Genomic DNA, 13,401 nt, shown 5'->3' on the forward strand with positions numbered 1-13,401 from the left:
AACAAATTGATATAGAAACTGAAAGTCTTCAGTTGGCAGCTTCACAATGGGAGACCTAAAGTTTTTTTTTGTACTTGTGGGACATGACTGGGTTCAAAAGTAGCATTTTATCTATACTTCATGTTTGTACTGTTTTATATACAGTGTATGTATACATACCGCCCAAGTGTCCCAGGTTGGGAGGGTCCGTCCGTCACTTGGACCCAAATCTTTCTGTCCCTTGATCTCTCTCTTTTCTAGGAACTCAACATGTTTGCTAGTGTTTTTTTTATCTCTAAAAGCCATAGTGAATAACAAAAACAAGTTATTTAATATTGTCTACCATTTTCTTTTTCCCTTAGACAATGAGTTTTTCAAGTTCCTATCGTCAAAAAATGCAGATGCAAAAAATGGCTGGTTGGAAAAGTGTAGAAAACTGTTTTGCAAGACGCTGAAAACTAAACCTGAGTCTTTAAGTGGAGCTGGTAAGTATTTGTGTTTGAGGAAGTGAAGTCAATTCAATATGGGATAGTTTGCAGGGGAGTTAAAGTGTGAGCTCACCAACTTCAGTAATAATTATGAAAGTTGTATTATAAAATAACATTATTAATAATAATGTATAATTGTATTAAATAAAACATGAAATTAATATACTGCAATGAATTATGTGACAGTGTAATTAAATAGATTTGTAATTTGCATGGATTTTTGAAGCTATCGCATCTTTATATAATGTTTCCATATTTTCACGTGTATGATGAAATCTTTGTTATCCCATGGGAATTAATGGTGCAGTTATTCAACTGTAGTTCAGTCTGTGCTCAACCATGATCCCCCTTTTGCAGGTCACTGGAAGGTCTGGATAGACCCTCTGGGAGCCATTTTACTTGTAACTTGGTTCTTTTGGTGTCAGAGAATGCTGAACTTGGGTTAGGCCATTTCCAGGTATTCCAAAGTAACTGTCGCTCACCTCCTTGCACCAGATCAGTCAGCAGCTGGCTCCTGTTGACAGGGAAGACCTCAGTCTGTCTAAAGACAGCCTGATCACCCATGTACTAGTGGAGAAACATCCCCGGTGCCGAAACCGTAGGACATACTATTACGTCCTTGGACCATGTTTTATTGGATGTATTAGTATGGCATGGTCTTGAGGGGGTTCCCTTTTGCAAACTTGAAATTTAAAAATTTTAATTTGTGACGCTTATGTCTCATTTGGGACTGTTAGGCAGGCCACTAGCTCAGAATACCCCCAAAACGTATATATTTTTTTAGCAAGAAGACAATCCAGGGCATTTAGACACATCATGCGACCAGTTGGTCACCAATCCCTGGCAAAGGGAGCCGTAACTTTTTTCACCAGACTTTCCATGTTTATTATGATTGTTTGCGCAGCTGCATCTCTAGATTACATAAATATCCCATAGCATAGCTTTTTTATGAGTTTGACATTTTCAAATTTTATTATTTGCAGCCTGTGTCTCATTTAGGACTGTTTAGCAATCCACAGCTCAAAATACCTCCACAAAAGTATATCATTTTGGAGAGAAGACAACCCAGGGTATTTCACAAGAAACATTTGGACACTTATCATGTGACCAATCTCTCGCAAAGGGAGCTGTAACATTAATTTGTTTTGCTTTTTTTTCTCTAAACCTTCCATGTTTTTTACGATTGTTTACACAGATTACGCGTTACTACAAAGAAACCCACCAAATGTGTTCAGCTGCATTTCCAGGTTACAAAATACCTCATATGCAGTTTTTTTTGTATATTTTTTCTTAAATCTACAGGGCACACTACATACTATATTTCATTGCACAACAGCACAGAGAAAAGGACAAGGTAGGCTTACAGAGAATAAAGGGTTAAATGATAATACACTAAACAATATATATATTTTGTTATACATTTCATTAGTTTTTTTTGCAGGTGTGGGGGGTGGCATGACAGCAGGTTTTTGCAGATCAGACAGTTTTTGAGTGTGGCCGTCAGCTAATCTTGTTGGCACACTTTTTTAACCTACATTTTTTTACTTGTTTTTATTTATTTATTTTTCTCTTTACTGTGGCTGCGAATTGGCCTCTGACCAATTTGCATCGTTCTGTTTACGTGAGTGGGGCTTCATGTTCATACAGAACGTGATGCCTCCATTCATAATGGAAGTTGTCTTATTGCGCAACAACTTCAACATGGAAATGGTAAATGGCGGTTCCCAAGCTCTGGGTGGGGGTTATGCACGGGAGCGCATACTGCTACTTTTTTCATGTTCCATGTCATCATGACAGGTTTTTGGGCCACTTTTTTCATGACGACATGAAAGTTTTAGGGAGTAAACATTGTTACACCCAGCATTTAACCCTGTAATAATTCGTTAACCTTTACATATAATACCAAATAAATTAAAGTAATCTTAGAAAAAATGGTAGTAACATCTTACAGGGAATTACACTTAATACTCAATACCATTTCTTGAGAAGTTCAGCTAGCTTGTTTATGCAACTGATACATACATTTTACTGGTGTTCAGGGCCTATTTAAGACGAAAGAACAGTTTGATTTCCCTATTTTATTTCAATAATAAACTGACTAGGCAAATTTGCTTTCGCACGTCCCTACTGCATGGTGTGGAATGCATGTCCCTGCTGACAAATGTGATGTTTCTTTCCTTTCTTGTGTAATGTATTACTCAGCATCTCAACGTCCCTTTGAGTAATCTGAAAGAACATTAACCTTAAGGGATATAAAACAAGCCCTGCATACTTTATGAACATGTTTGCAGACTATTATATTTATTGAAACAGATGCTATACCAGCTGGCAATCTTCCAGCAAAAAGTCTGTTATGATCGAAGCAGGAATGACTGCCTTTGAAGTTCTGTTATAACTAATATCCAAATTGTATGGCAAAATATATTGTAGTTTATATATAATATATTTTAGTAGCCCAAACATACAGTTTGCAAAAACAAACAGTGTATTTATATACTATAACATGAGGCAGGTTATATTTTTAAGGCCAGAGGAAAGTGAGTAGGAGTTTCCTCTTGCCCAGCGCTACAAATTCTAATGATTTCATACCTGATTTTTGTGAAACACTCTATTTGTGGCTTGTAGCTAGAAAAAATACACGGCTCATTACACACATTTTGATCTGCATTAATTTATACATAGTGTGAAAGTATGTGGAAAAGAATTAATTAGGTGTCAAACAGAACTTCTTAATTATAGAACAAGTTGTAATTTTTTTTTCTAATACTGTACAAATATGACCTCTGTGTTTAAGTATGCGGTTCGTATTAAAGTCAGGACTTTTGTTTGGAAGAAAAAAATATTACATTCTTTTCAGTAAGAATGTAATTTCTCTGAGCGTGCTTCATTTTTATATAAATGGTTCCATTTCTTGAAGCACTTGATAACAATAAGTAGGAAGACAAAAGCAGCATGTAGGGACTCCTGCGTATATGATGTCTGCACGTCTGTAAGAGAGCAGGATAGAAACTTCTCCCAGTCTGGCACATATCTCCAGGGCTGGGGTCAGAAGTTATACGGAAAGGCTGTGTCCTGTAGGTACACCACTAACTAACCCTATTACAGTTCCCCTTGTACCTACATGATGACTGTACTTTAATGGAAATAGATTTTATGCTGCAATTTTCATTAGATTGTGGTCCTAAATATGAAGTTTGTTTCTCCGCAGCATATAGATACTGCGTCGTCCTGGTTTAGATGAAAGCAACTATTGCCTTAGTCCTTGCAGCTCCATGGAGTGATTTACCGGAATCCCCCCCCATGCATTTGTCCCTTTTCCCTGTCTCCCATTTCCTTGGCTGCTCCTGCTTTCCAGTGTGCATACGCTGAATGCTCACTGCCTGCCAGCTCCAGCGATTGCTGGTACAAGAGCTCCAGAGGGTCTGATGACACTCTGCGCACACATACCCAGAAAGCATTCCCATTGACTGAGAAAAGTAGAATAAAATAATGAAGCATATAATAGTGTGACTTCTTCAAACTATACAGTTTTTTGAAAATAAGAACAAAATTGATCTATATAGACTTTTAAAATACACAGTATATTCAAGGGGGAAGTACCAACATAAATCAGAACAAAAATAACAGTTTGGTGGAATCCACCAAATGTAAGCAGTGCTCTCTAACAAAATAACAAGCTATACATTAATGTTAAAACATCAAATTAACTTCTGTTCAAAACGGTTATGTTTGTGTACCTGCTGGGAGGACTTAAAGGAATTCTTTGTTTAAAGGTATTTTTAGATCAAACCTTCAAAGTTACTAAGTGGGAGTTCATTGTAGTCATATTTTACCTTCCTCCAATATTTTCTTCAAATAAACAAAAGACATTGCAGTTTAACAAAGACCCCAGTGCTACGGCGTGGGTAGGCTACTGCAGCTCCATCCAGGCCAGTCAAGATATATTGTTCCATTGTAGATATGAACAGTTCCATTTTTATACTAATCATTTTTTTATTGTTAACAAGACCTAAAACATAATCTTCTGTGTATAAACCAAATGAACTATTAAAAGTCCATGGTGTTGGTATAATTTATGATTTAGGATACATATTAGTTTAAACAAAATTGTGTAGCTGCACTTCTATTAGTTAATAACTAAGAAAAAGAGAATAATGTAGCGAAATACAAGAAATGGTGCCAAAATTGCTTCAAAGGTCCACAATTAAAGGGGCTCTCTCGTGTGCCAGGCAGCATCATTAACAAAGAATGCATATTTTATTAAAGTACTTCAATATGCAGTCACTTTTAAGAGAAGTTGACAATTTGTTGTATAAACGCGCTCCTATCAGTCAAGTTCTTTAGTATCCTTCCATGTATTTGCAAAAAGGGTGCCACAAAAATGTAAACAGACCACTAAGCTATTATATACATACGTAAAGTGCGTATGATGGCTGGAGTGTCCCTTTAAAAATGCGTTGTTGTACATGCACCAGATGCTAATTAATAGGTAACCTGTGAGTATCCTCCATACAAAAGGTTCATCTAAAATCCCAAAATATGTCAGGTCAGCAGCCACTCGCGTTGACTCCATTACTCAGTGCCATGTATCCATAGATACCAAGCAACATATAGATGTGATGTTGTCATGGTTTGGGTAAAAGTGGCTAATGCCTTAGATATCCAAATGGCAGCATAGACATACGCATGTTTATTATTCAATAGTGCAATACATCCTATACACAGACACACACTAATAAATAAATAATATTGCCTAATTATTTTCCAGTCTGGTTACTTTAAAGGTGCTTCCACCTAAGGTAGGTCATAATTTGTCCCCATACGGTGGACAAAGAGAACCATATCTGTTATTGTATTTATCTTTTAAATGTTCCCTGCCACCTAAAACGAATACGTTTTAAGTTTGAATAAGACAATGGTTCAACAGAGTTCTGTCAGCCAACCTTGGTCCACCAGTGTTACATCACTGCAGGCAGACCTCCTACAGTCCCTCATGCACCTGAGGTCTGATTAGCAGAGCTCCACATGTAATGTCATGCTATATAGGGTGGCGGATAGAGCGATCACTGATGATAGAAAGGTGAGTGTACATGATGGTTTGAGCGACAAAAGTAAGAGTTCTCCATGAAGAAAGAACTTTGCCTGTAGAAGAGACCAAAGTGTCCTGAAAGTTTGTAGTAAATAATCCTCTTGTTTAGCCATTGAAGGTATCATTTGTAATCTACTTTATGATTTAAGTGCATTGTCCCTTTTCTATTGGCTCACACATACATTCTTTCTTCTTAAGAAAATAAAAGGGAACCTTTAAGTAACTTTAACCTACATATTTTACATTAAGGGTATACTTCAGATGAGGATCCCTAAGACATTCTAGTTGTTGGTGTAAAACAGGGAAGCTTCCTTTTTTTCTTTTTTGGGTACTGTTTTCTCTTGGAATGTATGCCAGGTTTTGTAATTTTGAAAAAAACAGGTGAATGTATGCTCATGCACTTACATTTTCTTTAATCTCTTCCAGTTTGTGGAGAACTGTTAGACAGATATGTACTGCTACTTTCAGAAGTTCCATCTAATCGTGTCTTCATCTGCTCTGAATTCAAAGGTGAGAGACATATTTTTCCCTTATAATTGCACTTATTCTATGTAAACCATTTGCCTTCTACTGCAGTTGTATAACACAACAGGACACACTTTGCTGGAAATTCTAGCTGGTGGGAAAAGCATTTCACCAACAGTAAGTAGAGCTGAGGATAGTGTCCTCTATTACATATAAGCTGCTGGACAGTATGCGTTGTGACTATGATTTGCAGCTTATAGGCGCTCCACAAACTCAACCTTTAGTTAAATGATATCACCAAGCACAATTTTACTCGCCATCATATGGACCTTTAAGTGTTTTTAAATTCTCTGTGAAATCCAGTGCTAGAACAATTCAGCCAGCATAAGCAGGTGTTCCCACAGACATTGGAAACTGCATACCGTCACTCTGGCTGATGGTTCAAGTTCAGGATCAGGAATAATAGAGGAGCCAGTCAGTGGACCTTCAAGACCTTCCCTGAGTGACTGGACATGATGTCATGCTTTGGATTAAGGGTACGAGGGAAGAGTGCAACAGAGGCTGTCTCAGCTAGGCACAGAGCTCAGTAGTGTAAGTGGGATCTTATTTAATCCCACTTTAATCAACCCAAAAGGAAAATCTGTCCCAGTAATGTTGCAGATTTGTTGTGCCCCTTAAAATCTGCAACTCTGTGCCTAGTTGACCTGTGCTGCTGCATATGGTATTTTAGGAATTCTGAAAATTAAATCTAATTTTTATTTACTCTTTCATTAAAGAAGAAAAAAAAGAAACAAGTGTTCCTTTAAAACACCTTATAACACATGATTCTGGAGGATTATCTCCTCTGCCGATTTGACACAGAGAGCAAAGCATGATTCCAGAAGGTGTAGGTGGGTAGGGGGACGCTGAACTGCATTTATAATCATATTTCCCTTTGGCTCTTATAGCTGATTGTACCCTTTCACAACATTATTTCACAAACAGACCATGTAAAGAAATTATTTTCACATCGCCTAGTCAACTACTTACAGTTCAATGGGTTGATGTCTATCAGATCACTACACTTTTGAAAGACCTTCTCATTATTTGGCACAGCTCTTGCTTTTTAACGATTACTATTGAACTGTGTTTAAGTCTGTTCGGTTGCAGAGTTGAATACAGTGTATACAGAAATAAAAAGAACTTTGCCTCTGAGTTTGTATCCCACCTTATTACCCGTTTTCTATTAGTATTTGATTTTATACATAACCATTTTCATCTGCATAATGTTTAAACAGTGATAACATCATAAAGTTTGTTTAGATAATTTGCGGTTTTACGTTTGCCATACACTACAGACACATCATGATAGCTATAAAATTATGTTGGCTGTGTCAAAAGTATAAACACCGATAGCAAGCAATAAAACACATTTATTACATAAGATACTTGGAACTAAAAACAGTTGGTACATTATGCTGTGTTAATTGCAAAAAAAAACAAAAACGATTTATATTTGTTGACTGTGCCTCTTTTATGACATCATTGCATGAAACCAAAATGTACTTTTCATTGCAGTTGTTAATTTTAATACGGTGCTGCTTTGAATGTAATAGTTGGAACACACTCAATAAAACAAAATATCTTTTTTTTTCTTTAGATCCCCAGAAATACATTAGACATTATGCAGAAATCTGTATTAACACTTTAAGTGTGGCTGCCTGCTTGTTATACACGACCAAATGCTACACTCTTTTGATTTGCAGAATCAATTGCATGAGTGGCAGCTAAGGTACTTGGTAGGAACCATCAGGCACTGGGCATTTGTCCACTATGTGGTCCACTAGCAGCCTCCTGGCCAGTGTTTTTGTCTGGTGCCTATTCTTCGAGAACATTTGAACCTATTTGATATTTTATTATTTACTCTAAAAATGGACTCATTTTTAAAACGCCTCATCGGTTATTTTGGCAACGACTTTAGGACTTGCTTTTTCGTCACATGAGAAGTTTACAACTTGCTTACAACTGGTTGATGGATTTGCTAGCAATTTTAATTTTGCGAAGATTCTTAACAGCTCCCTGAATATTTTGGAAGGAAGATTCCCTTTAGTTAATCAGCCTTCCGATAAGAAACTTAAGCCTCATAAGTAACTCTTCATTTAAGGTCAATTAAAAATATGCAGATATAACAAGCGATTGCTTGAAATTCCCACATAAACAATGTAAAAATGAAAAATAAAACATTTTTAAAACATCTGCTTGCATATAAGATTGTTCATTAGGATTTGAGAGCAGTTCTCTTCGTTATAAGATCATTTACAAAATATTTTGATATACACATACTTTATAATCATTTCCCCTAAGCCAGATGTGTTAATTTGACACATTCGAAAATCCCTAGTTATATTAAATTAGAATAAGAATGACATCCATCTGTTCCCTAACTTCTAAGGGAGTAGGTAAAAACGTCTTTAAAAAAGGATCGATTTCCTAACGCATAGAATTTTATTAAAATATAAAACCAGTCACCACTCACTGTATATTTTCAAAATGTAGAACATTGAGGAGTTATTGAGCAATCATGCGTGGGATTTCCACAATTGTAAGGTTGGTTTGTTTCAATAGCTTAATTTCAGTGATAATAAGATGAATCTAATCCTTTTGGTGTTTTGTATTCTGTATCTTGGATCATTTAATTATTGCTAATTGTAGGTAGTAAAATACAAGATAGTTTCGTCTCAGTGCAAGAAGCTAGAGTGAACAGTTCCTTTTGACCTCATATTACAAGTTTTTAGTTAAATTTCTGTTTTACAGTATTCTGTATTATACTATGCCCAGATGCATACTCCAGGACCTGTAGCACAACAAGTGCCAAGTAGTGTAACTATGGTTTTTTTGTTTAATTATAACTTGAGACTTTTTTTATGATGTACATTAGCCCAGCCAAAGGTATTGTGAATGTATGGACAGGTTGTTTGCACAAAAACTGTTTCTGGAATCATTTATAAAATAAATTAGGTTAATTAGGTATGTTTGTGTGTGTGTGTGTGTGTGTGTGTGAATGAGTGTGCATATATGTGTTATAGGGTGTGTATTAGCATTATTGTGCATGTGGGTATATTATAGGGAGTGTGTGTTAGTTGGGGTGCTAATATGTATGTGTAAGTGTGTGTTAGCAGGGGTGTGTGTTACAGGGAGTATGTGTTAGCATGAGTGTGTATGTGAGCGTGCATGTTTTTGTGAGTTTGAGGGTGTGTGTATCAATGCGTATCTTAGTTACTGGAGGTCAAGAGGGCAGATGGGAGCCGCCACTTGGCTTTCCCTGCCTCCCCCCAGCCAGAATGTGCCAGCCCTACCTTGTGTATACTGGCTCAAAGCCATTGGTGAATTCTTGTCCCCACAATTATTTGTTAAGATACAAATCTTGTGTTAGCAGTGAGGAAGAATACTGAAATACTTGCTTTGGTATCCTAACAAATGTGGTTACATGCAGAGCTGGATTGAGGATTACTAAGCTGTCACAGCACTTAAAGGCCATCAGCTTTCAAATTATATGGAAGTGTTGACTGGATAACCACAGTCGCATGCCATGGTTTTATAGCTAGGCAGCGTACAGCTGCGTTTATCCAGCCATCAGCCACACACTGCATAAGGGCCCACTAGGCATTTGACCTGTATGTCAGATGGCCAGCCTGGTCCTGGTGACATCAGTCTATCTATAGCTTCTAGACGGTGTGCATCATTTCCATGGGCCAACGGTACTGTTTTTTATACTACTTGTAGCAATACACATAGCGATGTGAGATGCTCAAAGTTTATGAGTAGTCTACTATATATTCTTTGCAGTGTTAACTTCTGCATGCAGGGCTAAATTGACTTTGCGAAATACATTCATTAATTTTACTGTTGGATCGGTAAGTATGGCATGCTTCAAGCAAGCAACAGTTACTTGAGGAGGCACATGCTTGTGACATAAATGTTGGTGGGAACGTAGATGCAGGAATAAGATTTTTTTCCTCAAAAGAGTAGAAAATACTGCTTTCTGCCCATTTTCAAAGCTGAATGTTGTTTTTGTCTAGCTCTTCTATCAAAAGTCAATTATGCATGACTAACTTAGCCCTACATTCTCATGAAACATGACTAGCATTTTCCTTCCACATACATTTTTTTTTATCGTAATGCCTATAACAGATATAGTGGAAGCCTATTTAAAAAGGCCCATGCCACCAATGGCCTCAAATACTGTATGACTTTTCCCAGCTAATGATTTCAAAATGATTTTGCTATGCGTATCACAAAAAAATGGTCCTTATGGATCAAGGACATATTCCCTACGTCATGGGGTTTTGACACCTGCAGGGTTGAATCAAGTTGAGGCGCGACAGCTGCTGAAAATGTGGGGCCCCAGCTGTCAGATCAAATGTAAAGGTGCTCTAATAGAGTGCCATTACATTCAATATTTAAATTAAAATAAATGTCATAAAAAAGTAAAAAATTTAAATATGTAAACAAAATATATAAAACAATACCACCCCCTACAGCACCCCCCATGTTACCTAAAATAAATTGAAAGAAAGCACTTTTAAAAGAAAATTGGCTCATTTTGAATTGGGGGCAGATAAACTAACTTGGGTGATATTACTGAACATAAAATAGTGGGGTTTATTTCTGCAGTCACTTATATTCTGCGCAAGAAAATGGTGGCTTTTCAACATTTTGACAAAGGCTTATGGTAGAATTAGAGCATGGAAATTGTTAAAACACCACCATTTGGAATACTCTGGGATGTCTAGTTTTCAAAAATATATGGTTTGATTGGGCAATTTGAATTGGTCTGTTTCAAAGATGGGCGAATAGGACGTGGGAGCTGGATGACTAAATTTGAAAAAAAAATGGTTTTGGAATAGCAAATGCTATACTTATTGCCTTATGAAAGTAGATAACGATAAAAACATTGGGTATTTCCGAATCTAGGGTTTTTACATTAGCTTTTGTAGCTGAGCAAAAAGATTTTTCAAGTCATAAAAAGTTTTTAAATTTTCCACTGTATTTTATTCATTCATGATAGTAAATTAGATATGAAAATAATCCAAAAAATGGTATCTAAAGAAAGATATATAATATGTGTGAGTACAGTTGATGAGAGAGGAGAGAAGAAAATTACAGCTAAACACGAACGCTGAACAAATGTTGGTCACAAAGGGTACAAGAAAAAAAATAAATTATTTGAATGATACTGTTTAACTCAATGTATTTGTGTCGTTGTTTCACCTTGTATTGCAACCACTGTGTAAACAAAATACATACAAGGAATAGGGAAACACGCACTTTTAGAACACAATTAAAAACAGCCTGGTCCTGAAGGGGTTAGTACAGTAGGGAGCTCCTGTGCTCACATGTCTATAAATAAATAGTGTATGTATATATATATATATATATATATATATATATATATATATATATATAAATAAGCTACTTGCGTTTCGACACAAAGTCTAATTTATTTATTTTTTTGGTACAAACCCTCAGACAGATATTGATGGTCTGTGACATATGTTGCTGCTTTGATATACAACAGTATTCTTGACAAATGCTTTGATGCATCAGTCAGTTCTAAAAAACAAGCCTGTATTTCCTGACACGTAAAAGGAAGTCTTTAGTTAGACTATGACAAATGTACATTAAGCTAAATAAAAACTGCATTACAATGAGAACTGCTGCAAGGCTAATAAGTTATTAAATCATAAGTATTAGGTCTTCCAGGAGTCGCTGCAATTTTTATCCCTATTGTTTTCACCAGGATCAGCTCTTGTACAACAAATGGAAAGCATTTATGTGGGACTTGACTGTTTGTCGTGGGGGAAGCAAAGACCCTAGCTATAATTACTTAATTACCCTTCGTAAATAGCCCAACATAACATTTTCATCTCAGAATTCCATCTATAAAAAAATTAAGTAAAATAATCATAAAGAGCAGAGGACTGCACAGAATCCTATAAAAATGTGAAGATCAAAAATAGTTTGAAATTGAAGCTCCATTAAAACATCAAAGTTTTCAAAGCGTATTAAATATGTAGAAACTTTAGAAAGCTATTACAAAGCATAGATGATTAAAACTAAATTAATTCCAGCTTTTCTCATTCGAGACTACGAGACTATCCACACACTGATTAAACAATGCTGCAAATAAATGATCTGATAAACTTCTTAAGCAAAATGAACTTTCAGGTGGTAAAAGTAAGGTATTATGACAGCATGGATGTAAATATTCACATTAAAACACTCTAATTCACCTTCTGCATGCTATCAATATATGCATGCAGATGGATCTGTGCATAGGTAGGTGTGCATTTTTTGTATTTACACTGGTAAGAAAAAATAAGTGAGCCTTTTGGAATTACCAGCATTTATGTACCGTATTTCCCCATGTATAAGATGCACCTTTTTGAGAAAAATTTGGGGTGTAAAAACAGGGTGCGTCTTATACAGTGGTAGTAGATTTTGTTTTTCGCTTACCTCTGTGTTGCTCAGCAGCATCTCTTGTTCCGTTGAGGAGACACAGGAAACCAGTGGAGTCACGTGACTGTACATCACATCACATCCCCTGGGGAGGACCAGAGAAGTTCACTCAGAGTTTGAGCGACACAGAGGGAAACAAAGTCTGCGAGGGCACCAGAAGATCTGCGTGAATGAGGGAATGAATATGTGTGTGTGTGATAGCATGGATGTGTAAGTAGGGGGGCAGGGCACAGGGAGGCTGAAAGTGATGTGCATGTGTTGGCTGCTTGTGCTTGATAGGAATGTGATTGCTATATTAAATATACATGATTGCAAACAGCAATAGCACTCCTATCATGCCCAGGCATACCCAGATTCCAGCACGGCTAACATCACACTCATTCTGGAACCTGGGCATGATAGAAGTGTAGTAACATTCGTGCAAGCACCGTCATATTACCCTCAGTTCACCTTGGAGTGATGTCCTCTCCCCTGATTGGAGGATTGGGGAGGACATCACCACGGCGCTGCCATTTAGTCAGAAGTTGCTGGGTTATGTGCGTGGAGATGTGGTCAAAGAAGATTAAGGATTGGCAGAGAATGTTGGGAAAGCGAGCATGAGAGAGAGAGTGAACGAGAATAAGAGTGTGAGAGAGTAAGTGAATGTGGGCACCGGGCAACAAATTCCTTTCCGAATTAAAAATGCTCCCAAATTTTCCGCCAAATCGAATGGGCATGGAACGAAATTTGTTGCCAAAAATGAATGGGCCAAAAAGGATCCAAAAAATTAATCCAAATCATTTTTGGCCCATTTGCACATGTCTACAATATGCTAATGATTTGTAAACGGCAACATATGAGCTTTAGGTATGCTTAATGCTTCAGGGAATTCAGATAGAGGAA

At 36.8% G+C, this 13,401-nt stretch overlaps 1 protein-coding gene across 1 annotated transcript in view; it reads left to right on the plus strand.

Moving 5' to 3' along the window:
• The window catches only part of TBC1D32 (TBC1 domain family member 32), a 111,946-nt gene that overhangs the window by 74,417 nt on the left and 24,128 nt on the right, over nt 1-13,401 (plus strand). Inside the window, exons 27-28 of the mRNA XM_053461287.1 lie at nt 342-464; nt 5,983-6,066. Coding sequence (XP_053317262.1) covers nt 342-464; nt 5,983-6,066 — 207 coding nt within the window. The remainder of the gene's footprint in view (nt 1-341; nt 465-5,982; nt 6,067-13,401) is intronic.

This window comes from Spea bombifrons, chromosome 3 (assembly GCF_027358695.1).
Source record: "Spea bombifrons isolate aSpeBom1 chromosome 3, aSpeBom1.2.pri, whole genome shotgun sequence".
Taxonomy (NCBI): Eukaryota; Metazoa; Chordata; class Amphibia; order Anura; family Pelobatidae; genus Spea; species Spea bombifrons.